The following is a 25,949-nucleotide window of genomic DNA, read 5'->3' as shown; positions in this document are numbered from 1 at the left end:
CTGTGGGGGTCTGTTGTACTAATTAGATTATGAAGCATTTTTTTATTGACTCGCAATAAAAAGTGATACCAATACTTGTGCCCGGCTAATTGTGCAGTTAAATCTTTCTGTGGTTGCCATTATTTCAGATTTCCTTCGAGAAGCTGCGCTTCCTGGTGTTGGACGAGGCCGACCGGATGTTGGACATGGGCTTCGAGCCGGACGTGCGTGCTCTTGTGGGCCACTCCAGCATGCCTCCGAGGGGCCAGCGTCGGACCCTCATGTTCTCCGCCACATTCCCAGAATCCATTCAGATGCTGGCGCGGGAGTTCCTCGACAACTCTGTTATGCTCTCGGTGGGCATTCTGGGCGGGGCAAACTCGGATGTGCAGCAGCAGGTTCACCAGGTCAGCCAGTTCGAAAAGCGCCAGAAGCTTCTCGACATCCTTGCTGAGGAGGGCAGCGACCGGGTCATGGTCTTTGTCGAGAAGAAGAAGACTGCAGACTTCTTGGCCGCCTTTCTGTCCCAGAAGGAGGTCAAGACCACCAGCATCCATGGGGACCGGTACCAGCGACAACGCGAGGAGGCCCTGCTGGAGTTCCGCCGGGGCACCTGCCCGGTGATAGTGGCCACTGCAGTGGCTGCCCGTGGCTTGGACATCAAGGATGTGCGCCACGTCATCAACTATGACTTGCCGCAGTCGATTGACGAATATGTGCATCGTGTGGGACGCACTGGCCGTGTGGGAAACCTGGGTAAAGCGACCAGCTTCTACGACAGTGACGCCAATAGTGCACTTGCGCCTGCACTTGTGAAGATTTTGTCAGAGGTGCGTGAGCGTCTGGTCTTTGTTTTGTTTGTGCCATCTACCACTTTTGGACGAGGTGTCGAGGAAAAAGTGCCCATTCAAGGTGTAAAGTGTATAACATAAATGGTTACAATGCAACATCATTTACAACCGCTTAGCAGTTGCCGGAAAGTAGTCCGACAAATGTCCTAGCGAGAGCGTATCTCTAAGGACTTAGGCCACAGGAAGGGAGTGGTTGTTACAGCTTGCAGGGTTTTTGCTGTACATGTACGGCAGCATCTAACACGGACCAAAAGGTTTTCGCAGTGTATGTATGGCACTGCCTCTGTGTTTAAAACCAGTCTTTTTATCATTTTTCATGCGCTGCCATGCTTCGGAAAACCGTGAAATTTTTTTCATGCGCCAATGTCTGTTATTTTTTATGCTCCGCAAGGTAACTCTTTTCAAGCATGCCCGTGGTGCGGCTGGGTTAAAATGTGCGCCTGATATTTTTTTCTTAAATGTCAATACTGCATTTTAGATGTCGGTACTGTCAGTACTAGGGCGGCCCGGTGCAGAAAGGCAGAGGGTCAGCCAGCTAGTTTCAGTGCTCTAAGACTGCAAAATCGAACGCTGGGCTAAGTTTGCCGAAGAGCTGAGATATTATCCTCAGGCGTGCGCATTTGACGTACGACTTTGTACGCTCGCACAACACGAAGTAGCAAAAGTGATCGTGTACCAAAAAGAGCTCGAGGATATATATATACCTGCTCAGCTATCGCGTAGTGCATGTTGCAAACACGCATTGACCAACTTTAGTTTGTCTGAAGTTTAAACACGTGTAAAAGTGGCATTTCGAGTAGACTCAACGCCGCCGGAGCCAGAATCTATGCCGAACCAAAAGTAGCTCTTTCCAACTTATCGCAATTAAAACACCTGTGTGCACAGAATACGCATGAGGCTGTATTGTGGTTGGTCGTAAATTGTTATGCGCAAGTGAAAAATGTAGGTTAAAAATTTGTTGAATTTGATCGATTCTACTCGTATATTTCTTGTAGCAAAGTGCAAAATGTTTGTGTGCAGAGTCAGCAAGAAGTCCCAGAGTGGCTTCAAAACGAAGCCAAGTTCGGGGGTGGAGGTGGCGGAGGTGGCGAAAAAGCTCCGGTGAGTGCTATTAGTTTATTATTATTAATTGGTATTAGTGCTATTAGTTTATTAACGCTATTTTGTGTTTAGGACCTGTTCTCGCTCACTTTGCGCTCGGCTCATTGCACGCGTGCGGAAGCATTAAAGCGGCTGTTAATTTGCGTGGAACGATTCACGTCTGTAAGGCCACGCAAACCCGTTCGCGCAACAAAATGATTCTTTGACCACGGCAGTCAATTCTTTGAACACCACTGCGCGCGCCAATCCAGGAGGCCGTGCTTAGACCTAGTTTTTTTTACGCGCGAGTTGTGCATTTCGCGGATTTTCCAAGCAAGCTACCAGACCTGCCTACTTCCCGTGTGTTTTAGTTTACAAGGTCGCATGTCAAAGTTAATGGAACTACCGTGAAATACCGAGCAAGGGTCTTCTTTCCCAGTCGAATGGGCCGGCTCGTTTCACTTCCGCTTTAGCCGCATTCGTCGCCTTTGTTCACGCGCTTTCAGCAGCGAATAAAACATTGACACGTGGGGGTACTGTTACTTCATATGGGAGATCACTGCTACGGTAGTGTTTATATCGCAGTTCTGAAGCAATGGCACAATTTAGCGGAAGTGTTTGAAAAAGGCAGCGCAGTCAAGCCCACATATAATGGCCCCACTTAAAATGAACTTTCGCTTAAAATAAACAATATCCGTGTGACCTATATACTAGCGTGGAAATATACTTCCTTTCAATGACACAAAATCGCGCTTGCAACGAACGTCTCATAGCGTCGCCGATCTGTTACAGTGAACGGAGTGAGCGCAGACTTCCCGGAAATCACTTTCGACCACTGATCAGGCATCGGCAAGGCGCCCATTGTAAAACACCGACCCTGCCTCCGCGCCCCTCTAGTTGCCGCTCTCCCTGACTGCTTTTTGTTAAGCACCCCTCTGTCCTTGTGATCAGTGGCTCATGTTTTCACACTGCCACTGATCTTTCTAAGACCAGTTAACCATCTCCGCTATTTTTGATCGCTGGTATCTTGTTAGCATCGCCGGCCTGGAGTGACCAGACCATTTGCCAACATTATATCTTCGAGCCAATTCTTCGAACACCGCCGTGCACGCCGATCCAGGTGGCCGTGCTTAGACCTCGTATTTATACACGCAGGTTGTGCATTTCGCGGACCTTTCAAGCAAGCTACCCGACCTGCCTCCTTCCCGCGTGTTTTCGTTTTCAGTCTCCTTCTTGCTGTAACCTCCCCTCTCTTCACTCTATTGCAACTCCTTGCCCTTCTCTCGCATATCTGCTCCTTGAATTTCCTAAATGCGACCTCCTAAACGTGGTACATCGGTGTGTCAACCTGTCAAACTCATTTCTCAAGTAGTAATGCGGTGTGGGGAGGGTGAAGCAGTGAGTGCGGTAACAAGCTATTACAATGTCACACGAAGGGCAAGCAACCCCATATATGCAACCTGCTGCTCAAGCATGAAGGACGCACGAAAGGAAAGCACACAAGACGAGTGCAAACAAACCAAGAAGGGTGCTAGAAAAGAACACATTTGTATCCACAGGGTGAGTGTAAATTAACCACTGTCACAGTTGTTACTTCTTGGATGTTGAGCAACATGCTGCGAGTGTAAACTGCACAAGTTGTCACACTTGATGCAGTGGTGCCATTGAATTTCAAGACTATTGCAAGCACCGTGTGGCTTTAAGAATATATTTTAAGTCACTTCCAAGTGTACCTAAATGCTCATTCTCCTAAAGAAGCTCATCGCGAGTGTGTCCAACACTGACATAGCTCTATAGAAGGGGTAACGAAAGTTCTAGTGAAGTCGCACCAGACCTGTAGTCTGGTGAGTGACCGTGAATTTCTCCAATGTTGCAGAGCTATGGTGGAGGGGGTGGCAGTGGCGGCGACGAGTCTTGGGGCGGTGGTGGCGGTGGTGGATATACATCCCAGCAAGCTGATGAGGAGGAATGGAACTGAGCATTCGACAAGCCTCCAAAGGGGCCAGCCTCCGTGCGTTTTGTGTGTGTGTTCTTTTGTTTGTGTGTGGACATGACCCCCTGACCAAGAAGGGTAGATTTTTTTTTTTGTACATACTTCACCACAGTTGGGTGTCAAAAATATTTTACCACTTGTTCAGTTCAAATAAAAGTTTTTTTTCAGTCTCTGTATACTTTGCAAGGGTGAGCAATTATGTGCTTAGAGGTATCCCCCTCCCTCATACACACACACACACACACACACACACACACACACACACACACACACACACACACACACACACATGTTCAGGATTAATTTGATGTACATACATAGCCTTACAAAAGGTTAGTTTGCAATGATGCTGCTTGCTTCCTGTTGCTTGAAAGTGCTCGGAAGGCTGACGTGCCATCGAGACAACCAGACGCTTCTACTGGTGTGTAGAGGAGGCTTAGTGGTGTCCTTAGAGGGTGCGGCCCTTAGTTTGCGTACGGGGCAAGTGCGACTGCACATAGTGTGATTTGTAGTACGAGGCTGCTGTGTACGCAATGCTTGTTTTCAGTGAGCCTCTGTACTCTGTGTATAGTGCCAATGTCCTCCCAACCGAGGTGTGCCTGGCAGTAGGGGTCTCGTAGAGTAAATTTATTTTACAGTTGTCAAGGAGGCGTAGATGAGAAAATGCAAGCGTTAGTTGTACTTGCATGTGCGTCCACCATCCCCTTAAAGCAGTTGCATAGACAATACTTTACTCTAGTCTTAAATCTGCTAGACATCTGGCCATAATCCTGCTAGCACATTTGCATTCGCTGAAATTGTTCAGATATACCAGATGGACAACTCTTCACGTTTGTTACGTACACAGGTGTAACTGCACACTGAAACTTGAATGGAATGAAATGAAAAACTTTATTTCAGACCTGCAGGAAGTGCCAGCTAGTTTGTGGCTCCAAGGTTTGTTTTTCAGCAATACCTGGTCACCAAGACTACAGCCGCATGAAGGCCGCATGATCAAACTCTGGCTGTAGCCGCAATTTTGATTGAAGTACTCCACTACGGAGTCCCTGATAAGTAAGAACCAGAACTTCGGGAAAGAGTGTGTGACGAAATTGGCCATGTGTTTTGGCTAGAAAGTCTCCATTAAAGCTTTCGGCCAGTTGCGGACCCTTCCGGCTGCTCCAAGCCCGCTTCCAGTTCTAGATGCGCATGCCAATTTTGTATGTCGTGGGTGAAGGAAGTTCTACTGGAAGGAAGAGCATGTGTGCTCTTCCTGCAGTTCAGGGATGAAGCTTCCGTCAGTGCAGAGGTGGGCAATTTTAATTGTTTATCGAAAATGTTTTTATGCTATTAATAATTTTTAGGCAGCCTCTGGCATGTTTACAAAGCATGCAGCGCTACCCGACCTCGTTAAGTTGGATTTGCATTTTTATGTTGGCAGCGTCTCCAGCGGCGCAGCAGCCAGTCCCACACATTATTTATTATTATTACTTAAAGCTAGTTAATTGTGTAAATTCGTGTGTTGTGCATTAAACCTACAAAAATTTTACTAAGCAGGTGTTTAACGAGTCAATTAGCCTAGGTTATGTAAATACATGTCTGTATTTTAAATACAGGGGGCGCTGCGGCTGCGAAAGGTAAACTGCGAGATGGTAGCCGCCTGCGATGTGTTATGTGGTGAAAACTGATGAAATCGTGGCCATGGCCTAGGCCACTCCCAAGGAGGACTGGAGTGTCGTCGCTGCTTCATGCGATTGCTGGATGCTTAGTTGAACCTGGTGGTTGGAGCTAGCGCGGCCGTCCACCGCGCCGCAGCTTCATCTGAGTGTGTGCGCCATAAAGTTTCTCAGTATTATGTGCGGATTACAGTTGTTGGACGCACTGCATTTTCTAGGTTGCAATGCCAAGCGTGGTGTTAAAGGTGAAAGTGTTCTTGCTGCCGAGTTTTGCTTGTCGTGAAGGACAAGGTCGACGATGAAATAAATGCTCTCGCACAGTTCACGTGTGACTGACCGGACGCACATGCGTGAAACCCCAGTGCGTCGGCGAAGTGTTCATATGGTGGATGGAAACAACTTTATTGTAATATTCTTACGAAGGCCAGAGCTACTGCATTGCCGTCTGTTTTGTCAAGTGTGCTGTCACAAGCCGCGCGTGTTATTGAGCAAGGCAGACAAGCTGTTTTGTAGTTACATGGGCTAACGCCGTCGACACTTGCCCTTGGGCATTGTTTATCAAGTGCTGATCGCCTAGAACATTGCGGTGACACGTCAGTATTTTTAAAGAAAGCGGCCTGCCGGTTACCTCGTCAGGTGATGGTACACTGAGCGAAATAAAAAAAAGTTGCCCGAGACTACGTTGCAGAGCACCTTTCTGTCATCAAAACCTTGATAAACCGTGGAAATCAACATTCCTGACACCTGGGCCGAAGAAACCAATGCAGCCAGCTGCATTCGAGTTTTTTGTCTTCTTGCGTCTCGCAGATTAAGAGCACTAATTCGCAAAACACTTTATCATAACAAATATAGTCAATCCTGCAAGAGTCATCGAAGATCCAATATTAAAGAGCCTGTGGACGGGACCACCACCAGCAGCAAGTCGGGCTGATGAGGAGCCGCAAATGTTAAAACAATACATGCGTGCACACACACAAAAAAAAAGAGAAAGTATCGATAACTGCTATGGGACTTGAACCACCGACCTCACCAGTTGATGTGTTGCTTTTACCAACTACGCCACAACTGCCGATCAGTTTGAGATGGCAAACAAGTCAGTTTGGTATTGTTGTCACGTTAAACCTAACTAACGGTAGACACTGCCGACTATTCAAACAAAGCGCCCTACCGGAAAAGGCATGACGTCACTTCCGTGCGGCGCAGCAGCCGTTTCTGTGTGGGGCAGGCTCGCGCACCGCGCGGCGCAGCAGTCTCTGCCTTTTATGTTTACAAAGCCGGCTTTAGATTTTGGAAGGCGTGGGTCTGTGTCCATTCTCCGATGTTGTTCGTAACAACCGGTGGCACATACCTGCTAATAGAGTGGGTATGTGCCACCGCGCGAGATAACAGTTGGCGGTACTTGCTCACTAGATGGACAGACAGACTAGGAGGCAGATGGACGGACGCGCGGAGCTGGTATGCGCCGCAGGGGATGCGAGATGGCAGTGCTTTGAAGTGTTCACTAGATGGACGGACAGACTAGAAGACGGGCGGCTGGATGGATGCATAGACAGACAAAAGGACACACGGATGGTCGCGCGGACGGACGGAAGCACGGACGGGCTGATGGACGCTTCGCCCCACTCCATCATCATTCACTCCGTGGATATGCTGCGATTTTTTCTGCAAATACTATGTGAATCCAGTCAAGGCTTCGATCGACACCCGTCTGGTGTGGAACATTCATTGATGAGAATAAAAAAGCGTTGGCGTTGCGGGATTCAGAATAGGAGCTTTACGAATCCCCAGTGAGTTGTTAGTTTTACCGCGCCTATCCCCATCGATAGTAAGCTTTCGATGTTTACAGTTTCAACATTTGCCCCGTTTCGAACGCTCTTAGTCCCCTTGCGCTATCTAACGTCTGAGACAAAAATTATTCTATCAGGTGATTTTATAAAGAGCCTTTCCGTGCACGCGAATGGGCGTGCATACTTTCAACCATGGCGTCGACGTTGTGTGTGACCGCATCACGAAAACGGCTAATTTCGGAGGCTTTCGTGCATTTGGGCTGAAATATCGCAATGATTATCGACAATTTTGGTTTCAGCGCGGACGACGAGAGTTTGTCGAACCGCCCCGGAACATCGGCAGGCGTCCACCGGCGGGTTCAGCTTTGTGCTCGGGCCGCGTTGTTGCCGGCGCGTGTCGGTGTAAGTTGATCCGATGTGTTCAGAAGAGAGAGAGAGAAGAAACTTTATTCAAGTGTCCCTGCTGGGGTCAAAGGTGGCGGGGGGCCGGGAGACGGGCCCCTCTGTAACCCCCTTCCTCAGGCGGTGGCCAGGCCTTGGGTCCTGGCGGCGTCTTCGGCCAGCCGGACAGCCCAGAGCTGGTCCTCCGGGCACGTGCTGAGCAGCAATGTCCCCACTGCTCGGCCGTGGTGATTGTGAATGTACGCCGGTTCGTGCTGTGTTTAACTGAGTGAGTAGCTTCGGGGCAGGCCCATATAATATGGTCGAGCTCAGCGCTAGGTGCACCGCACATTTTGCATTGTGGTGTGTGAATAGCGGGGTGTGTGAATAGCAGCTGGCGAAATGCGTCGTCACATGCAGGTGACCATGCAGATATACCTTTGCTGTTGGAAAGCAGACTATTCAGAGGTGCGATGATGGACGCGAAGTTGCGCACGAAGCGACGAAAGTAAGAGCAAAGACCAACGAAACTTCTTAGGGCTTTCAGTGATGTGGGCATTGGGAAGTCAGCGACAGCTCGAAGCTTATCGGGATCCGGAAGAACACCGTCTCTTGTTATGACGTGTCCCAAGATGGTTAGTTTTCGGGCTGCGAAGTGGCACTTCTTGGTGTTAAGTTTTAGGCCTGCAGAAGCTAGACACGTCAGAATCTCGTGGAGACGACGAGGATGTGTCGGGAAATCAGCTGAAAAGACTACGATGTCATCTAGGTAACACAAGCAAGTTTTCCACTTGTGGGCACGCAATATGGTATCTATCATGCGCTCAAACGTCGCAGGCGCGTTGCAGAGCCCAAATGGCATGACTTTGAACTCATATAGGCCATCCAGCGTTACAAAGGCTGTTTTAGGGCGATCACATTCAGCCATTGGCACCTGCCAATACCCAGAACGCAGATCCAAGGATTTAAAGTACTCGGCGCCTTGTAAACAGTCAAGAGCATCGTCTATTCGTGGTAGCGGGTAGACATCTTTTTTTGTAATCCTGTTTAAGCGGCGTTAGTCCACTCAAAATTGAACGGTGCCATCTTTTTTCTTTACCAGAACCACGGGTGACGACCAAGCGCTTTGCGACTCCACGTTTAAGCATGTCATCTACTTGCTCCGTAATGACGCGGCGCTCTTCGGCAGAAACGCGGCAAGGACGCTGTCGCAGAGGCGAATGTGAGCCGGTGTCAATAGTATGAGTGACAGTCGTGGTGCGGCCCAAAGCAGGTTTCTGAAAGTCGAAAGAAGAGCGAAACTTGTTACGGTGAGCAACAACTTGGCTGCGATGCGAGGGGGGAAGGTCTGCGTCAATAGCATTGTCGAAGGCTGGCGAGCTTGATGGCTCAGACGCATGAGTGATTGCGGCAATGTGACATGGGGATTCGTCGGGAAGAATAATATCATCGATAAGGTCGACAGTTTGTACATATCCTAAGGTTTCACCACGGAGTAAGCCAATGGGGTAGTTGCAGCGGTTGGTAACCAGCATTACGGTTAAACCAGACGCAATCGTAAGAACGGCAAATGGGAGCACGATGCCCTTGCGTTCAGTAACAACAGGAGATGGCGTAAACATCACCGTGGCGTCAGGTTGCGCCACACATGAAAGGCTAATAGGGACTGAAGCTTCCGGAGGCAAGGTGATGTCGTCGTCAGCGATGAGTTTGCTGAGCAGAGGTGAATGGTCGGGCGATGGAAATTCACAACTTGGCAATAGGGACACTTCCGCACGGCAACAATCGATGATAGCTTCATGACGTGATAATAAATCCCAACCCAAGATGAGCTCATGAGAGCAAGAGGGTAGTACAAAACATTGCACGATGTACAAAACGTCTTGGATGACGACGCGCGCCGTACACACAGCCGAGGGATGAATGCGTTGTGCGCTAGCCGTGGACAGCACGATGCCACAGAGAGATGTGGTCACTTTCTTCATTTTGCGACAAAATTTTGCGTTCATCACAGAAACGGCGGCCCCAGAATCAATTAACGCTTGTGTGGCGACTCCCTCAACATTGACATCAACAACATTTTGCGGCGAAAATGGAGGCCTTGATAATTGCGAAGAAGTTGCAGTTCTTGCCTCTGGAACTGCACTGATTAGTTTCCCTCCTCAGGAGGTGGTCTACGACGCATAGGAGATGGCGATCGGCGACGAGGAAATGGGAAACGAGAAGTTGATGGGCGACGATCCGAGTCAGAGTGCGTCTGTTCGTATGCAGACGTGGTGGCCTGCTGCGATGCATAGGTAGGAGTTCCAAAGGAGGCGTACGCAGGTGTGGGACGGCGGCGGCAGTAGCGTGTAATGTGGCCAGCGATGCCACACGCGAAGCAGATAGGATGGTTGTCATGCGTGCGTTACTCATTAGATTGACGGAAAAAGCGAGGTGAGGGCCAGTATACCGGAGGCGCTGCCGGAGGAGGTGGAGCCGATAAGGATACTGGATGCGGTGGGGGCCGCGCAACCACAGCTGCGTAGCTGAGAGCTGAAAATGGCGCAGGTGGTGCGTAGCTCACAGATGAGAGATTAGATGCTGCTGAAGTGCATGCGCAAAGGGCCTGCACTGTAGGTAGGACATCGCAAATTTCAGTGCGTATGGCCTGCTGCCGTGTCGAAGGCAGACTTGCGGTGGGCGCGTCGCTATGCGGCAGCAGGGAGAGCTGTCGGGCGACTTCCTGCCTGATGAAGTCTTTGATCTGGTTGGACAGACTTTCTTGGCGAACGTTGTCACGTTGGCATTTGCGAGTGCGACAGCCGAGATCGAATCCGGTGGTGAGACACAATGTCGGGCGATGGAACGCTGACGGCGTAATTCATTGAAGCTCTGGCACAGGCTTACGAGGATTGCCACCGAGGTCGGGCTTTTCGCTAGCAACATCTGGAATGTGCCATCATCAATTCCCTTGAGAATCTGCCGAATTTTCTCTTCTTCGGGCATAGATGGGTTAACACGCCTGCAGAGGTCGAGCACATCCTCAATGTAACTCGTAAACGTCTCGCAAGGCTGCTGGGCTCTGTGGCGCAGACGCTGGTCAGCGCGGAGCTTGCGGATCTCTGGTTGGCCGAACGCTTCAGTTACGAGAGTCTTAAAGGAGGACCAGTTGGCGATGGCGGTTTCGCGGTTGGTAAACCAAAGCTTAGCTTCGTCTGCCAAGTAAAAGATAACGTAGGCGAGCTTAGAGTCGTCGTCCCACTTGTTGCTGGCGCTTACGCGTTCGTACAAGGAGAGCCAGTCTTCGACGTCTTGCTCACCACTTCCGCTGAAGATTAGTGGGTCCCGCTAACGAGTAGCGCCGGGGCAGGTAGACGGGGCTGCCGATAGTGCCTGCTGGGCTGGGACGGGCTGGTTGGCGACTGCGTCAGTCATGTTTCGCGGTAGTCTTTCGGGCAACTTGCGATAGCGAAGCTCCATGTCTGCTTGGGGATCTCAGCAGCCTCCACCAAATGTGGTGACGTTTATTCGAGCAGAGAAGTCGCAACGAGGTCGCGACGGAAAATGGGCGTACGGCAAGTCTGGCAAAGGGGGCACAAACTCTCGCGCAAGCAGAGCATGGGGCTTTTCGTTATCTTCCGAAGGCGCATACGCGTTGGTGCGTATGCTTCACTACAAAAGGTTAAAGAGTTCAGACTGTAGAACCTATATTACTCCTACATTACTTGTTTATCAAATCCCGGCAGCGTTTCCGATGGAGGCGGACATGTTGTAGGCCCGTGTGCTCAGATTCGGGTGCACGTTAAAGAACCCCAGGTGGTCAAAATTTTCAGAGCCCTCCACTAAGGCGTCTCTCATAATCATATGGTGGTTTTGGGACGTTAAACTCCACATATCAATTATATTGATACGTGTATGGAACTGTCACTCCGTCACAGCTGGAAAGGCACCCAAAAGGAGGAACACGACAACGTGGTTGTTGTGGGTTACTCTCTCGAGTTTCCCCCGTTAGCCTGCGTGACTGTGCGCTCTTTAAGGCGTTAGCAAGATCCACTGTCAGTGAATAGATCTTCCCCGTAACATCTTTTGGTGGAAAGTGCGGGATCTTCACACAACCCGGCTCTGGAACTCCGCAGTAGACGCCAGCTTTGCCCAGCCGCGATGCCTGAAACCGGCACTCAGGCCTCGCCATCCGAGCCGACTCCATCACCTGTGATCCCCCCCCCCCTTTTTTTTTTCTTGACCCTGGCACGTTTTCCGGGACGGACAGCACGGACGTCGGACGTCGAAGAATTTTGTGGGCAGTACTAGCGCACAAACTCCCGGGACGAAGAGAAGCGTCACAAACATCGTCCCGTGAGTTTGTGCGCTGGTACTGCCCATAATGCATCACCAACTAGCCCAAAACTATCAGTCCTGCGTCGAAGAATGGCTCGCATTATTCGAGCGCGTCAGCAAGCCCTACAGGTGAGACGAGATGCTTTTGCTGGCAAATATTCTATTCTACCTACGGGGTACGGCACGCGCCTGGGGCGCATGAAGAAGAATTAACCAGCTGGGACACATGGAAGCAAAAGCTTCGGGACTTGTTTGGTCAGTCAGTTGCTCGTCAGATGGCAGCCAGGCAGGAACTCACGTCGCGTGTTCAATCATCGACGGAGTCGTACGTCACGTACATCCAAGATGTACTGGCACTGTGCCGGAAGACTGACAAAGACATGTCCAAGGCGGACAAGATCAGCAACGTGTTGAAAGGCATTGCTGACAATGCTTTCAACATACTAATGTGTAAGAACTGTACTACTGTCGACTTCATAATATCTGAATACCAACGATTTGAACAGGCTAGAAGCAGGCGAATAACCTACCTCTTCACGAGACTACCAAACACAGCTGCGACTTCGTCTTGAGAGGATTCTGCTACGCCCCGTTCATTTGCGCCTCCTGCCAATATCGCAAGGATTGTTCGCCAGGAGCTGGAGGCCTTGGCACCCGCTTCTTATCAGCCCCATGTGCAAGACAACTGGGGGGGGGGGGTGATTTTAAATGAAGAGAAAAGTTAGCCCCGTAACTGTCTTTCAAGGGGGAGGACACCCTAACAGTAGCTCAAGAGGGACGGGGGTAGAGAAGGGAATAAAAGAATAGGATTAAAAGGTAGAGGGATAGAGTGTAAGGTAGAGAGGTAGAGTGTAATGTGCATAAGAAGGAAAAGAAGAGAAAAGTGAGCCCCGCAACTGTCTGCATCAGGGTGCGACACCTCAGCAGTAGCTCACAAGGGAGGGGGTGAAAAGGGATTAAAAGGATAGGAATGAAGGTGTAGAGAGAGAGAAAGAGAGATGCACTTAGCCAGCGAGCGAGGACATATCGAGGAGATAGGAGAGATAGGAAAGATGGAGACACAGTCACAGGAGTCCGAGGACGGGGCACCACTTGCGAGAGCTCTTGTCGGCGTCAGCACATGGCGTAGAGCAAGTCCAGTAGGTCAGAGCTACGCTGTTGTCGGAGATCGGCGTCAGGAGATGACGTAGAGCGAGCCCAGTCGGCCAGAGCTACGCTGACGTCGGAGATCGCGAGGGCACAACCGGTCGGCACGGAATCCAGCGAGCGAGTCTCGAGTTGGGCACATCTTCGGCCATTGCCGCAACAGGTGGTATTTCCGGCCAAGCTTTCCTAATGTCGACCGCCGTCAGGACCGCGGACATTCCCAACCCGCTCTTTCGGATGACCATCTTCAGGACCCTTCACCTCGCCGTTCATCTCCACGCTTCGAACCATCCTACACTGATGTCGTCGCCCAGAGAAACTGGTCTAGCCGCTCGCCGTCACCTGCAGGGTCGGCCGTCACGCTCCCCTCAACGCCGCCGCTGTCCGTCACTGGCTTATTCTGGTCATTCCCCGGCACGGAGGAAGGAAAGGTAGGAGAGGCCCAGACGTCACTCGTTGTGAAGCCTCGATGAAGCCGGAAGTCGGCCATATTGACTGGGCAAATTCTCTTGTTTACATCCGAATGCAAAACAGAAGGCCCGACTCTCTCTCCGGCTCGGAAAGCACGTGATCTGCGCAGCGCGCGTGTCGTGACGATCCGAAACTAACGGAATGAGGCTCAACAACCTGGGCAGACAACAGAAAACTGTACAGACAACACGATCGGTCGTGCGCCTTCTACAGTTGCATTCCGCCATGCGGCCGACGCAGCGTCCAGCCACTGTGTCCATGTTCTGCGTGAAACTCACCGACGTCAGCCTTCTCCGACAGTGGTGACTTTGAGCACGGTGCAAGTGACACTTTAACGCGGTTGCTGTTACGTTGAGATAACATGCAATGCTGAGGGAGAGTATACGAAGCGGAACAGAAAAGGTGTTTTAGTGTGCACATGCAAGTTGTTACTGTACACACACAACATGAAACTACGTATGTGCACATGGTCCTCATTGCGTCATGCCCCAGATGAAAATTTTCTGCTAGTTCCTTGCTTGGAGTTGCTGGTTTTTGACGGAACCAGCAGTTAGGCTGCTGGTTTCTTGCTAATTGTACTGGTTACAGCAGTGAGCCCTACTGGTTTTCAGCTGGTTCTAGCAGGGTGTCTACTGGTTCTTTATTGGGACCAGCACGCTGCCTACTAGCTTGCTGATGGTCCCAGCAAGCTACCTGCTGGTTTTACTGGTTCCAGCAGTGTGCCCATTGGTTTTCTGCTGGTTCCAGCAGGGTGACTAGTGACTCTTTACTGGGCCAGTACTCTGCCTACTGACCTGCTGGTGGTCACAGCAAGCTGCCTGCTGGCTGCACTGGTACCAGCTACACGTCAGTAGGATTAGTCCCATATTTATTATTGGCGTTTTTTTTCAAACTAATACTGAATAGTTAGCTACTTAATAATAAAAATACTGCACAATAAAAAGTATTATTATTCATCTACAGGTAAAAGCATGAGAAATAGAAGTCTTATATAACGTACAAATTATTAGGATGTTTCAGCGCCGTAGTTTAGTAGAACACATGTTGTGCTCTTGTCGTCACTTGTCTGTCTTTGAATTCGTATGTTTGGTGTGTTAGTTGCAAGTTTCCTCTGGAATCTGTGTGACATGAGCATGTAATAGTTCATTTTTGGGTCAGTTACATCTGTGGAAAGTGTAACAAGTGAATATCAGCCGATTTGAGCTGTTCTTGGTGCTATGCTATGCGATGTCTTGATTTCGTGAGTGCCGATCGAGGCCCACCTTGTATCTCAGGGATCGATCTTTCAAGTTTTATGCAGGTAAGTTGCCTATTTATTTCAAATATAAGTAAACCATGCATATCCCGAATGCTTCTGTGCTTTATGAAGCTCACTGTCGTCGTGCATTAGTGTTTGTGGTGTTTATGAATTCGTATATGCATGTCGGTTGCTGTAAGTAAGCCATGATTCTTTATCACCGTGTAACGAAGTATTAACACACTGCTTAATTCTAGTTTGCTGAGTGAACTAATGGGGCTGTATAGATGTAAAAGTTATTCGCTTAATATGTACGTCGTCATGCGCACTGCTTCCCGCGAATGGACGTTACATAGCATTTTTAAAGATTGATATCTGCTGTTAAAATTTGCATTGACAACAAAATATTGCATTTTCTTATAGATATCCTGCCCCACTTGACTGCCCTTGACAACACAGGCATCTGTGGTGTGGATCAAGGTCCCCTGTGGATTTTCATTCGGAATAATTTCAGTGGGAGCCGAAGCTGGCAGATTACCTTTTTCAAGTGTAAATACTAGATTTTTAATAAAATGTACTAGATCAACGCTTGTGTGTTATGGGTGTATTTAAGGACTTTTGATAAGCAGCCCCTTTAGAACTACATGCTACTAAGGGAGCTGCTCATTGGTACCACTTGAACTTGTATTACTAACTCATATTACTAAGTACAACGAAAATAGAATGTGACGATTGTTCAGCTGTGAAGCAACTAACTTCTAGTTAGAAACAGGCCGTATTTAAGCTGGTTTGAGCTGCAATAAAGCTTGCAGCTGACAATATGCAGCTCGAATCAGGCTTATTGCCTGCTTTGTTGCTTAGAGGTGTGCTCCATGTCGGCGAGTTACAAGTAGGCCGACTGCCTGCAACACTGCGCTGGAACCACCAGCTACTGGTTCCATCAGCTGCTGGTTCCATCAGCTGCTGGTTTCAACACCTGCTGAAACCATCAGATACTGGTTCCATCAGCTACTGGTTCCAACAGCTACTGGTTCCATCAGCTACTGGTTCCATCACCTACTGGTTACATCAGCTTCTGGTTCCATTACCTACTGGGAATGTGCTAATAAACCAGCACTGCTGGAACCGATAGCCAACCAGCACGAAATTTTCACCTCAGGCTGTGCTCAACAGCGTCACCCGTTATCACAAGCAGGAGCACCGCCCAACCGTCACTGACCTGCAAGGCGTTCATCGTCGTTCCGCTTCGTCATGGTGCCCAACGCAATTTCGCTGAACACTAATTGCTTCGTCCGCGTCATCCGCCGCACGACACATAGATATGCACTCGTTCTACGCACTGTTGAAACCCCGTGATGGACAAAAGAATTTGTAAACGTTGCTAAGAGTACAGTAACTGCCAGGAGAACACTGTTGCCGCATTCAACCTGCAGAGGAGAGCTCGCACAGCCAGAGAAGAAGACGAAGCTCTTGCCCGGTCCTCTTTACGAGCGCCTTTCATTTTTAATTAAAGTGAGCTCTTCTATATCGAACTCCTGCTGTGTCTGCGTCGTGACACTGGTGGAGGTGCTGGGTACATGTCCAGGACGCCTTCCAACAGCCCGGGATCTAGTCCACAAAGACTTCTGCTCGTCGAAACACCCGTTCACCGCGCCAGCCGCCGCCTGTTAGGCCTGAGCCCAGAGTTCGGTCCTTGGACGGAAAACATGACTGCCCCGGGAAGCAGTTGCCCCACCATGACGAGCCCAAGCACGACACAGGTGACTGTTTTCACCCCTAAAACTCCTGTGGACTTCCATGGCAACTCATATGAGGACGCAGATGACTGGCTTGAGGAGTTCGAGCGCACAGCCAACGTTAACGGGTGGAACGCCGCACAGAAGTTGGGGTACGTGTATTTCCCTCTTCAAGACGGGGCTCGCACGTGGTTCACGAATCGCGTGTAGTCAACGTGGGACGAGTTCCGGCGGAAGTTCCTGGACACCTTCGCAAACACCGAAAGGCGGGAGCATGCACAACGACTCCTTGAATCACGGATTCAAAAGCCCAACGAGTCTGTTGCTATGTTTGTTGAGGACATGGCTCGTCTCTTTCATCGAGCCGATCCCGACATGTCCGAGAACAGAAAGATCAGCCACCTCATGCGTGGTGTTAAAGAGCAGCTGTTTGCTGGTCTCGTACGGAACCCACCTTCAAACGTCGACGAATTTTCGAAGGAGGCGACCGCCATAGAACGCGCACTACAGCTACGGTACCGCCAGTACGACCGTCAAAACAACAGCGGACAAATCAGCGCAACCGCCGTGACCACGGTGACTCCTGACGAGCGTTCTTTGCGTGACCTGATACGCGAAATTGTGCAAGAAGAGGTGAAGAAGCTCGCCGCCACACCGAATGACTGCGCGATTGCGTCGGTCACAGAAGTTGTTCGCCAAGAAATAAGGCAAGCGCTTTCACTTCCCGAGCCGAACACTGAAATTGTTAGGCCAACATATGCAGATATTCTCCGTCGACAGCCTAGATCTAACGTGCCGCCACCTCAACAGTACCACCAGCAACAGCCGCCGACAGTGCCTTGGTACTACAGGGAAACGTCGACGCCGATGCGACCCCCACTCCGCAAAACCGACATATGGCGTACCCCTGACTACAGGCCCCTGTGCTTCCATTGTGGGGAAGCAGGCCACATCGTGCGGTATTGTCCTCATCGCGTTGCCGGGTATCAAGGATTTCCGTCCACTACCCCTCGGCGCTATTTCGACGGAAGACGCAACGTTGAAACGAGCGCGACGATCCCGCGAGACGTTTCTCCTGGGTTCCGGTCACGCTCGCCCTCCCCAGGTCATTTTCCCCGATCTAATAGAGGTAGCACCACGGACATGGCGAGAGGAAGGTCTCCCAGTCCACGCCGGGGAAACTAAAAGCAGCGACCTTAGGGGGGAAGGTTGCGAATTGCCGAAGATTTGAAAATCCCCCATTGCCGCCGCATGAAGTGCCACACATTTCGAATGAACCGACGAAAGACGAGATTGTCACCGCCGACATTACACTTTCAATTGACGGTCACGACGTGACCGCACTGGTCGACACTGGTGCGGACTTTTCAATAATGAGTGCGAATCTGGCCGACCAACTCAAGAAGGTAAAAATGGAATGGACGGGGCCGCAAATTCGAGGAGCCGGAGGCCAGCTGCTGACACCTACCGGAAAGTGCACCGCACGAATCAAGATCGGGGATTCATCATTCGTGGCAACCTTCATTATTCTTTCTGAGTGTTGTAAACAGGTCATCTTGGGTATCGATTTCCTGCGGGAGTACGGTGCCATTATAAATATACCGGACGGTGTACTGACCTTCTCAGCGGACCATAGCGCAGCGCTGCAGCGCAAGCCCATGCGCGTGATTGACGACGTGACCATGCCACCGTTGTCATGCCGCCTCGTCTCTGTCACGTGTAACACGCAGCATAGTGGAGAAGGTGTCGCGGAACAAATATCGACGCTTTTACTCTCTCGAGGAATCGCTATTGCCAGAAGTCTCGTCAGTGTAGTGTCTGGGCAAGCAGAGGTCCTGTTGACAAACTTCAGCAACGAGCGTCGACACATTGCAGAGGGTACCACAGTTGCATACTTTGAAGAAATTGTAGAATTCCGCGAGTGCTTCGCAGTACAACAGGCAGAGACGCCGGCCGCTTCAACACCACTGCCTGTCGACGTGAGCACAGATTTATCGCCAGCGCAGAGGCAGAGTCTTCTAGATGTTCTCGGTCAGTTTGAAGATTGTTTTTCGTCGACCTCGAGAGTAAATCAAACGCCACTGACAAAGCACCGAATTATAACGGAAGAGACGGCAAGACCAATTCGACAAAACCCATACCGCGTGGCACCGAAAGAACGCGAAGCAATCCAAGAACAAGTCCAGAAAATGCTCAATGATGACATCATTCAGCCGTCAAAAAGCCCTTGGGCATCACCGGTAGTGCTAGTTAAAAAGAAAGACGGCAGCTTACGCTTCTGTGTGGACTACCGCAAGCTGAACCACGTGACCAAGAAAGACGTATACCCACTACCGCGTATTGACGATTCACTTGACAGGCTGAGGCATGCACGCTTCTTCTCGTCGATGGACCTGAAAAGCGGTTATTGGCAAATCGAGGTCGATGAGCGGGACAGAGAAAAGACTGCTTTTGTTACGCCTGACGGGCTTTACGAGTTTAAAGTCTTGCCCTTCGGATTGTGCTCAGCCCCAGCAACATTTCAGAGACTGATGGATACCGTCCTATCAGGCCTTAAGTGGCAGACGTGTCTGGTATACCTCGACGACGTCATTGTTTTCTCACCAACATTCGAGGAACATCTAAGACGGCTGCTATTAGTATTTCGAGCAATACGGTCCGCTGGCTTATCGCTGAAACCTGAGAAATGTCATTTCGGTTTCAAGGAACTCCGATTCTTAGGACATGTGGTGAGCCATGAAGGTGTTCGTCCGGACCCCGACAAGATCGACGCCGTCCGAAAATTTCCGGTGCCAACAGAAAAGAAGGCCGTAAGACGTTTTCTTGGCCTTTGCGCCTACTACCGCAGATTTATCGCCAATTTCTCGCACATAGCGTCGCCCTTAACACGCATAACGAGAGACGATGTTCCATTTTTATGGGGCGAAGAGGAACAAGCAGCATTTGACGGTCTACGACAGCGCCTGCAGACACCCCCTGTGCTTGCTCACTTTGACGAGGACGCTCCAACCATGATCCACACTGATGCCAGCAACGTAGGTTTAGGCGCTGTACTCGTCCAGTGGCAAGACTCAGCCGAGAGAGTGATTGCATATGCAAGTAGGACGCTTTCCCGTGCCGAGTCCCATTATTCCACAACGGAAAAGGAATGTCTTGCTGTAGTATGGGCAGTTCTGAAGTTTCGCCCATACCTCTACGGCCGTCCCTTCCACGTAGTCAGCGACCACCACTCTCTTTGCTGGCTGACCAACTTGAAGGACCCATCCGGTCGGCTAGCGCGCTGGAGCTTACGCCTACAAGAATTCGATATGACGGTCGTCTATAAGTCGGGACGACAGCACTCTGATGCTGATTGCTTATCCAGGTCGCCTGTAAAGCAAGATGATGTCTCAGAAGATGATGACATGGCATTTTTAGGAGTGGTCGACACGGTCACCATTTCGTCTAAGCAGAAAGAAGACAGTGAGTTGCTCCCTCTTATTAATTTTCTTAACGGCCAGTCTACAAGCGTTCCCAAGATATTTTCAAGGAGCCTGCCATCATTCTGCTTGCGCAGTGGTGTCCTATACAAGAAGAACTTTGCCCCCAGCGGAAACGCCCACTTACTTGTCGTCCCAACATCCATTCGCGATGAGATCCTGAGCGCTTGCCACGATGAGCCACCCTCCGGCCACCTCGGATACACGCGCACATTGGCCAGAATCCAACAAAAAGTCAGGCACTGTAAAGCATTACGTCCGCACGTGTCTCGATTGTCAACGACGAAAATCGCCACCTTTAAAACCAGCCGGATTGCTGCAACCAGTTCAAGTGCCCACCATGCCTTTTGCACAAATCGGAATGGATCTCCTTGGACCATTTCCGACTTCGCATACTGGAAATAAGTGGGTAATTGTCGCTACGGACTATCTTACTCGCTACGCAGAAACAAAGGCTTTATCAAGTGGAACCGCAGTAGAAGCGGCACGATTTTTCATTGAAAATATCGTTCTGAGGCATGGTGCTCCTAGAATTATAATAACAGACAGAGGTACCGCTTTCACAGCCATGCTCCTCAAGTCAGTGCTTGAGTTGAGTGGAACAGCGCATCGAAAAACTACCTCCTACCACCCACAAACCAACGGCTTAACAGAACGCCTCAACAAGACAATTGCTGATATGCTTAGTATGTACATCGACGTGGATCACAAAAATTGGGACGACGTTCTACCATACGTGACGTTTGCGTATAATACGGCGCAGCAGGAAACTACGCGGAGCACGCCATTTAGTCTTCTTTATGGCCGTGAAGTGACGACAATGCTTGATGCCATGCTGCTGCACGACTGCGAGGATACAGACACGGATGTTCAAGCCTTTACCCAACGAGCTGAAGAGGCACGGCAGCTAGCACGCGTGCGAATCGCCCGACAGCAGAGTTATGACGCACAACGTTATAACTTGCGACACCGATACGTCACTTATCAACCAGGCGAGAAAGTGTGGGTCTGGAGCCCTATTCGCCGACGCGGCCTTTGTGAAAAGTTATTGAAGAAGTACTTTGGTCCCTACAATGTTATACGGCGCCTAAGTGACGTGAATTATGAGGTCATCCCTGACAGTTCCTCGCGAGCTCAAAAATCTGAAATCGTACACGTTGTGCGGATGAAGCCATATTTCAGTGAGCCAGTTGCGTAATACGTCAACTACATACACCGCGTATTCTGTAGCCGAGCATCGGGTCGATGCTCTTCCTGGAGGGAGGCAAATGCCGCATTCAACCTGCAGAGGAGAGCTCGCACAGCCAGAGAAGAAGACGAAGCTCTTGCCCGGTCCTCTTTACGAGCGCCTTTCATTTTTAATTAAAGTGAGCTCTTCTATATCGAACTCCTGCTGTGTCTGCGTCGTGACACTGTGTAACCATTAACGAGGCGCAGAGCACGGATATTGTCCGCCACGGCTCAGCACGAGATCTGCATGGGAAGGCACACATGCCACCGCCAGCTGCGGTCGCTCACTGCTAGGCCAGCTCCACTGCACAACACGTAACAATAGCAATGCCGCCATTGTGCCCAGTAAGTATGGCCACCATGATGTCATTTACTTCACACTTATCACGTAGCGCGCCGGCTGGGCATGTCCTCTCCTATCTTTCCTTCCTCCGTGTTATCCGGGAAACTGACAAGGGCAGCTGATGGAGGTGGCGCTGCATTGACGACTCAGAACGGAAACCCTCAATCGGCTACAAATTCAAGACACAATTTACTTCGAGTGTTCCTTGATGGCCTCGCCCTTACTGCTCTAATTGGCACTGGTGCCCAAGTATCTGTTAAGAGTTCCACACTTTGATCTCGCCTGAAAAAGGTTCTCACACCTGCTATGTTCTCTACTGTTCGAGTGGGCAACGGATTTCGAACATCGGTGCTTGGCATGTGCACTACCCGCGTGACTGTTGCCGGCTACCACACTTCCGTTCTCTTCGCAGTCCTCGATGCTTGCCCACATGACGTCATCCTTGGAATTGATTTCTTGACCTCCCAATCCGCTCTCATCGTTTGTTCTATCGGTATCTTACGGCTCGAATTGCCTTTGTGCACCGATTTCACTTCTCCAATTCTCAGTCGGCCACGATCCGTGGAGTGTCTACGGCTACCGCCCCAGGCTGCTATGTACATTCCTATGTCGCCCATTCCGTCCGTTCCTGATGGAGACTATCTGGTGGCTCCCCTCATTGATTTGACCCTTACGCACCGCATCGCACTACCGCGTACTATAGTGGTTGTTGCTAACAACACGGTGCTACTTCCTGTTCTGAACTTCTCTACGTACGTCGACCCAAGTTCTTCCCCAAGGCATCACTTTAGCTGATCTTTCCACCCTGGATGAATGTTCGATTTGTTCTTTCACCAAAGACACTAAGACCGTGACGAAACCTGTCATCACCCTGCAATATAAGGCGTGCCTCGACAAAATGATATCCGGTGACCTCTTACCTTGCTAAGTTGCAGCGCTCGGGGGTGTTCTATTTTTTTTTTACCAAGATATCTTTGACGTTTACGACCGTCCCCTGGGCCGCACAAGTGCCGTAATCCACCGCATCGACACCGGGGATGCCAGTCCACTCCACAAACGCCCTTATCGCGTGTCACGTGCTGAGCGCTGAGTTATATAGACGGAGGTCGAGAAAATGCTGAGCAAAGACGTCATTGAGCCTTCATCGAGTCCTTGGGCATCTCCTGTGGTCTTAGTTGAAAAGAAGGACAATACCTGGCGCTTTTGCGTCGACTATCGCCACTTGAATCGGATCACCAAGAAGGACATTCATCTTCTATCCCGAACCGACGATGCGCTCGACTACCTCCATGGCGCCAACCATTTCTCGTCCCTTGACCTTCGACCCGAATACTGGCAAATTTCGGTCGACGACCGCGACCGCGAGAAGACAGCATTCATCACGCCCGACGGTCTTTACCAATTCAAGGTCATGCATTTTGGGTTGTGCAATGCCCCGGCTACTTTTGAACGTATGATGGACTCTCTTCTCCGCGGTGTAAAATGGCCGACCTGCCTTTGCTATCTGGACGATGTAATCGTTTTCTCGCTCTCCTTCGAAAGCCACCTGTCTCGTCTTTCGGCAATTCCTGGCGTTTTTCGTTGCGCTGATCTCCAACTGAATTCGTCGAAATGCGCATTTGGACGCCGGCAGATTAAACTACTCGGCCACCTTGTTGACGCCTCTGAAGTTCAAGCCGACCCTGACAAAGCGCGTGCAGTCCGAGAATTCCTGGTTACGCGTTCCACACAAGAAGTTCGCAGTTTTATTGGGCTATGCTCATACTTCCGCCGCTTTGTCTTCAACTTCGCGGATATTGTGAGGCCCCTCATTGATCTCCTCAAAAAGAATGTGGCCTTTTATTGGGGGGAGGACCAATAAAATTCCTTCGCGTCGCTGAATATCAACCAATTACATTACTTGTTTCCAAATTGCTGTGTTCGTTCATTTATTTATTGTTGCTGAATGTATCTGCTTCGTTTTCTATATCTGTAACCTTTTTTGTCAATTACTATTATTTATGCTTTTTCCTTTTATCCCTCTCATTCTTTAAAAAAGCCATTTCCTATCAGAATAAAAAAAGTATTTCGTTAGAACTACCTGGTTCTTGGCCAATCCCCCAGCATGGGTGTGTGTCACAGTTTCCAGGCTCTTCTTTTTCACTTGTCGTTGGGCAAAAAGTCAAATCCTTAAAACCCAGTAAAAAAAATTTACCCAGACCAATTGGAAATTTGCAATCGTGTTTGGCACACCGATTGGAAAATTCCAATTGGTCATTGCCATAGAGTTTCATATGGTCATACCATTTGGTGTGAATGGGCCTGACTACATAACCAATTGGTAACACATACAACATCCAAATGGATTCACCAATGAGACTGAGTTCTAATTGGATTTATCAATTGTGTTGATGGGTCTAATCAATTCAATTGGTAGCATAAACGTAATCCAAATGATTTGACCACTCAGGTTAATCGGTTAGGCCAATCTCTCAAATTGGAAACACATTGTAGCTCAGAAGGGTCTGACCTATTCATCGTATTGGAGACGCATAATTGGTGAAGGCTACCTTGAAATGAAAAATTTCTCCACGTGTGTCATGTCCATCTCTCTAAGCATGGCTCAATATGCCAGTAATTTCAGCCTGTTAAGTTATGCGAGGTCTCAAGAACGATCGGGTAATTTTTATGGCTGAATGTGAAGATGAAATAGATGACACACCTTGCAGACCCTATTAAAGTGCAAAGATATTTTATTTAGGGAGTAATGGTTTAACTGCAAACATGTTTTTATGAACTATTGTTTTGTTTCTCAGCTTTACTCACTTCTGTGATGTCTAATTGAAACCAATTGGCAATCAGTAAAATTCGAATCAATTGGTGGAATTCCCATTAGAAATATATCTGGTGTAAAGGGTCCTTAACCCGTACCCATTGGTGAATTTTACTATGAAGCTCTAGATTAATCATTCAACCAAACTGAACACTGGTACATTTCTCTTGACTGGATAACAAGTATAATTAATATTGATTCAATGCGTAATACGGACCGCCCGGAACTATCTTATATAGAGCACCTGTTGGACCCATAACAATCTCTCTAATTAGTGACCAATATATAAAAATGTCAAATCGAAGGTGTAATGCTACATGGACATGTATAACGATATCCAAACATTTCGATTGGAAGAACGATCTTCAAATATGGACTGACCTCAATTGGAATTGCACAAACATTTGTATTATCAAAAAACTAATAGTGCGTTGAAATGAAAAAAACTTAACATCAATTGGCGGGACAACTTAGAACGATTAATTCAAATCGGGCTATCCCATTGGAGTTCAAAGTTTCAATTGGTTTTAGCTTGGCCCCCAATAATCCTATCGGGGGCCAATTGGTATGACTAGTTAGACCAAGTGACTTTAACTTACTCTGTTGGAAAATCAATTGGAGAAGAGCCAGTTGGCTAGCATTCCATTCAGACATTTGAAAACATCCTAATGAAACCCCTTGGATAATGGGTCACATCAAGTGGCACTGCCTGGCGTCAAGCCGAGTGTCCTTCAGGACCCCGTTTTGGGTAATAAAGTTTTACCACCACCACCGCCAAGTGGTGCCAATTGAGACTAACTGGAATTCCCAATTGGTGTCAGTGTTTTTTTTTTTTTTTTACGGTGAAGATACTGCCTTCAAATGCGCCATGAACTGTTGCATCAGATATCCTGCTGCGCTTAAACTAGTTTTTCGCACTGCTTGCGCTAGCCGCATGGGTGTAGGCTGGAGCACTGCACGGGCCAGCCCCGCAGGCCGGCCCGTCCGAAGCATAGAGTTTCCTAATATACACTAGAGGGAACTCAGGCACTAGTGTATGTGGGAGCTGCAACCATTCCTTCCTCCATGCTGCAACGCACGGCGCTTCAGCGAGCATGGGAATGATGGGTAATACACACATTTGTATTGATAGGTAGTACACACCGCGCATAAGTATTCATTATTTGAAGTTTTGGCCGTTTGTTCGAGGTGTGGGTGGGGGCCTGCAAGCGACGGTGGCTCGTCGGCGGGGTCCCATTTACAAGTACGCGCGGGTCACGCTTAATTCGCTCAAACTGCGTCGATAATCCGCCTTCCAGGTGTATATAGCTGTAGCATATCCAACGTACCCCGATTAGCCAGCCTTGGGACGTTTATTCGTCACATGTACACGAGTCTGAATGATATGTCTTGTGCTGACACAGCTAGAGGAAGCGTAGCGTCTCCGTCTTGGCGCGCGGTCGACGCGGC

General features: G+C 49.5%; 1 protein-coding gene and 1 long non-coding RNA gene across 5 annotated transcripts in view; both read left to right on the top strand.

The window, feature by feature from the left end:
• LOC119181248 (ATP-dependent RNA helicase vasa-like) overlaps nucleotides 1-4,070 on the top strand; it is a 53,423-nt gene extending 49,353 nt beyond the window's left edge. For all 4 annotated transcript variants that reach the window (XM_075883687.1, XM_075883688.1, XM_075883685.1 and 1 more), the window contains 3 exons: nucleotides 129-809; nucleotides 1,851-1,931; nucleotides 3,787-4,070. In XM_075883687.1, the coding sequence (XP_075739802.1) occupies nucleotides 129-809; nucleotides 1,851-1,931; nucleotides 3,787-3,888 (864 nt within the window). In that variant the 3' untranslated portion in view covers nucleotides 3,889-4,070. The remainder of the gene's footprint in view (nucleotides 1-128; nucleotides 810-1,850; nucleotides 1,932-3,786) is intronic.
• Nucleotides 4,071-14,089: 10,019 nt separating this feature from the next.
• LOC142785260 (uncharacterized) lies at nucleotides 14,090-15,486 on the top strand. The gene is made up of 2 exons (XR_012888897.1): nucleotides 14,090-14,963; nucleotides 15,324-15,486. It is a non-coding gene; the product is annotated as an uncharacterized LOC142785260 (long non-coding RNA).
• The last annotated feature ends 10,463 nt before the right edge of the window (nucleotides 15,487-25,949 follow it).

Source organism: Rhipicephalus microplus, unplaced genomic scaffold (genome assembly GCF_043290135.1).
Source record: "Rhipicephalus microplus isolate Deutch F79 unplaced genomic scaffold, USDA_Rmic scaffold_20, whole genome shotgun sequence".
Classification (NCBI taxonomy): Eukaryota; Metazoa; Arthropoda; class Arachnida; order Ixodida; family Ixodidae; genus Rhipicephalus; species Rhipicephalus microplus.
Note: the sequence above shows the minus strand (reverse complement) of the source record. Positions and strands in the feature narration are given on the sequence as shown.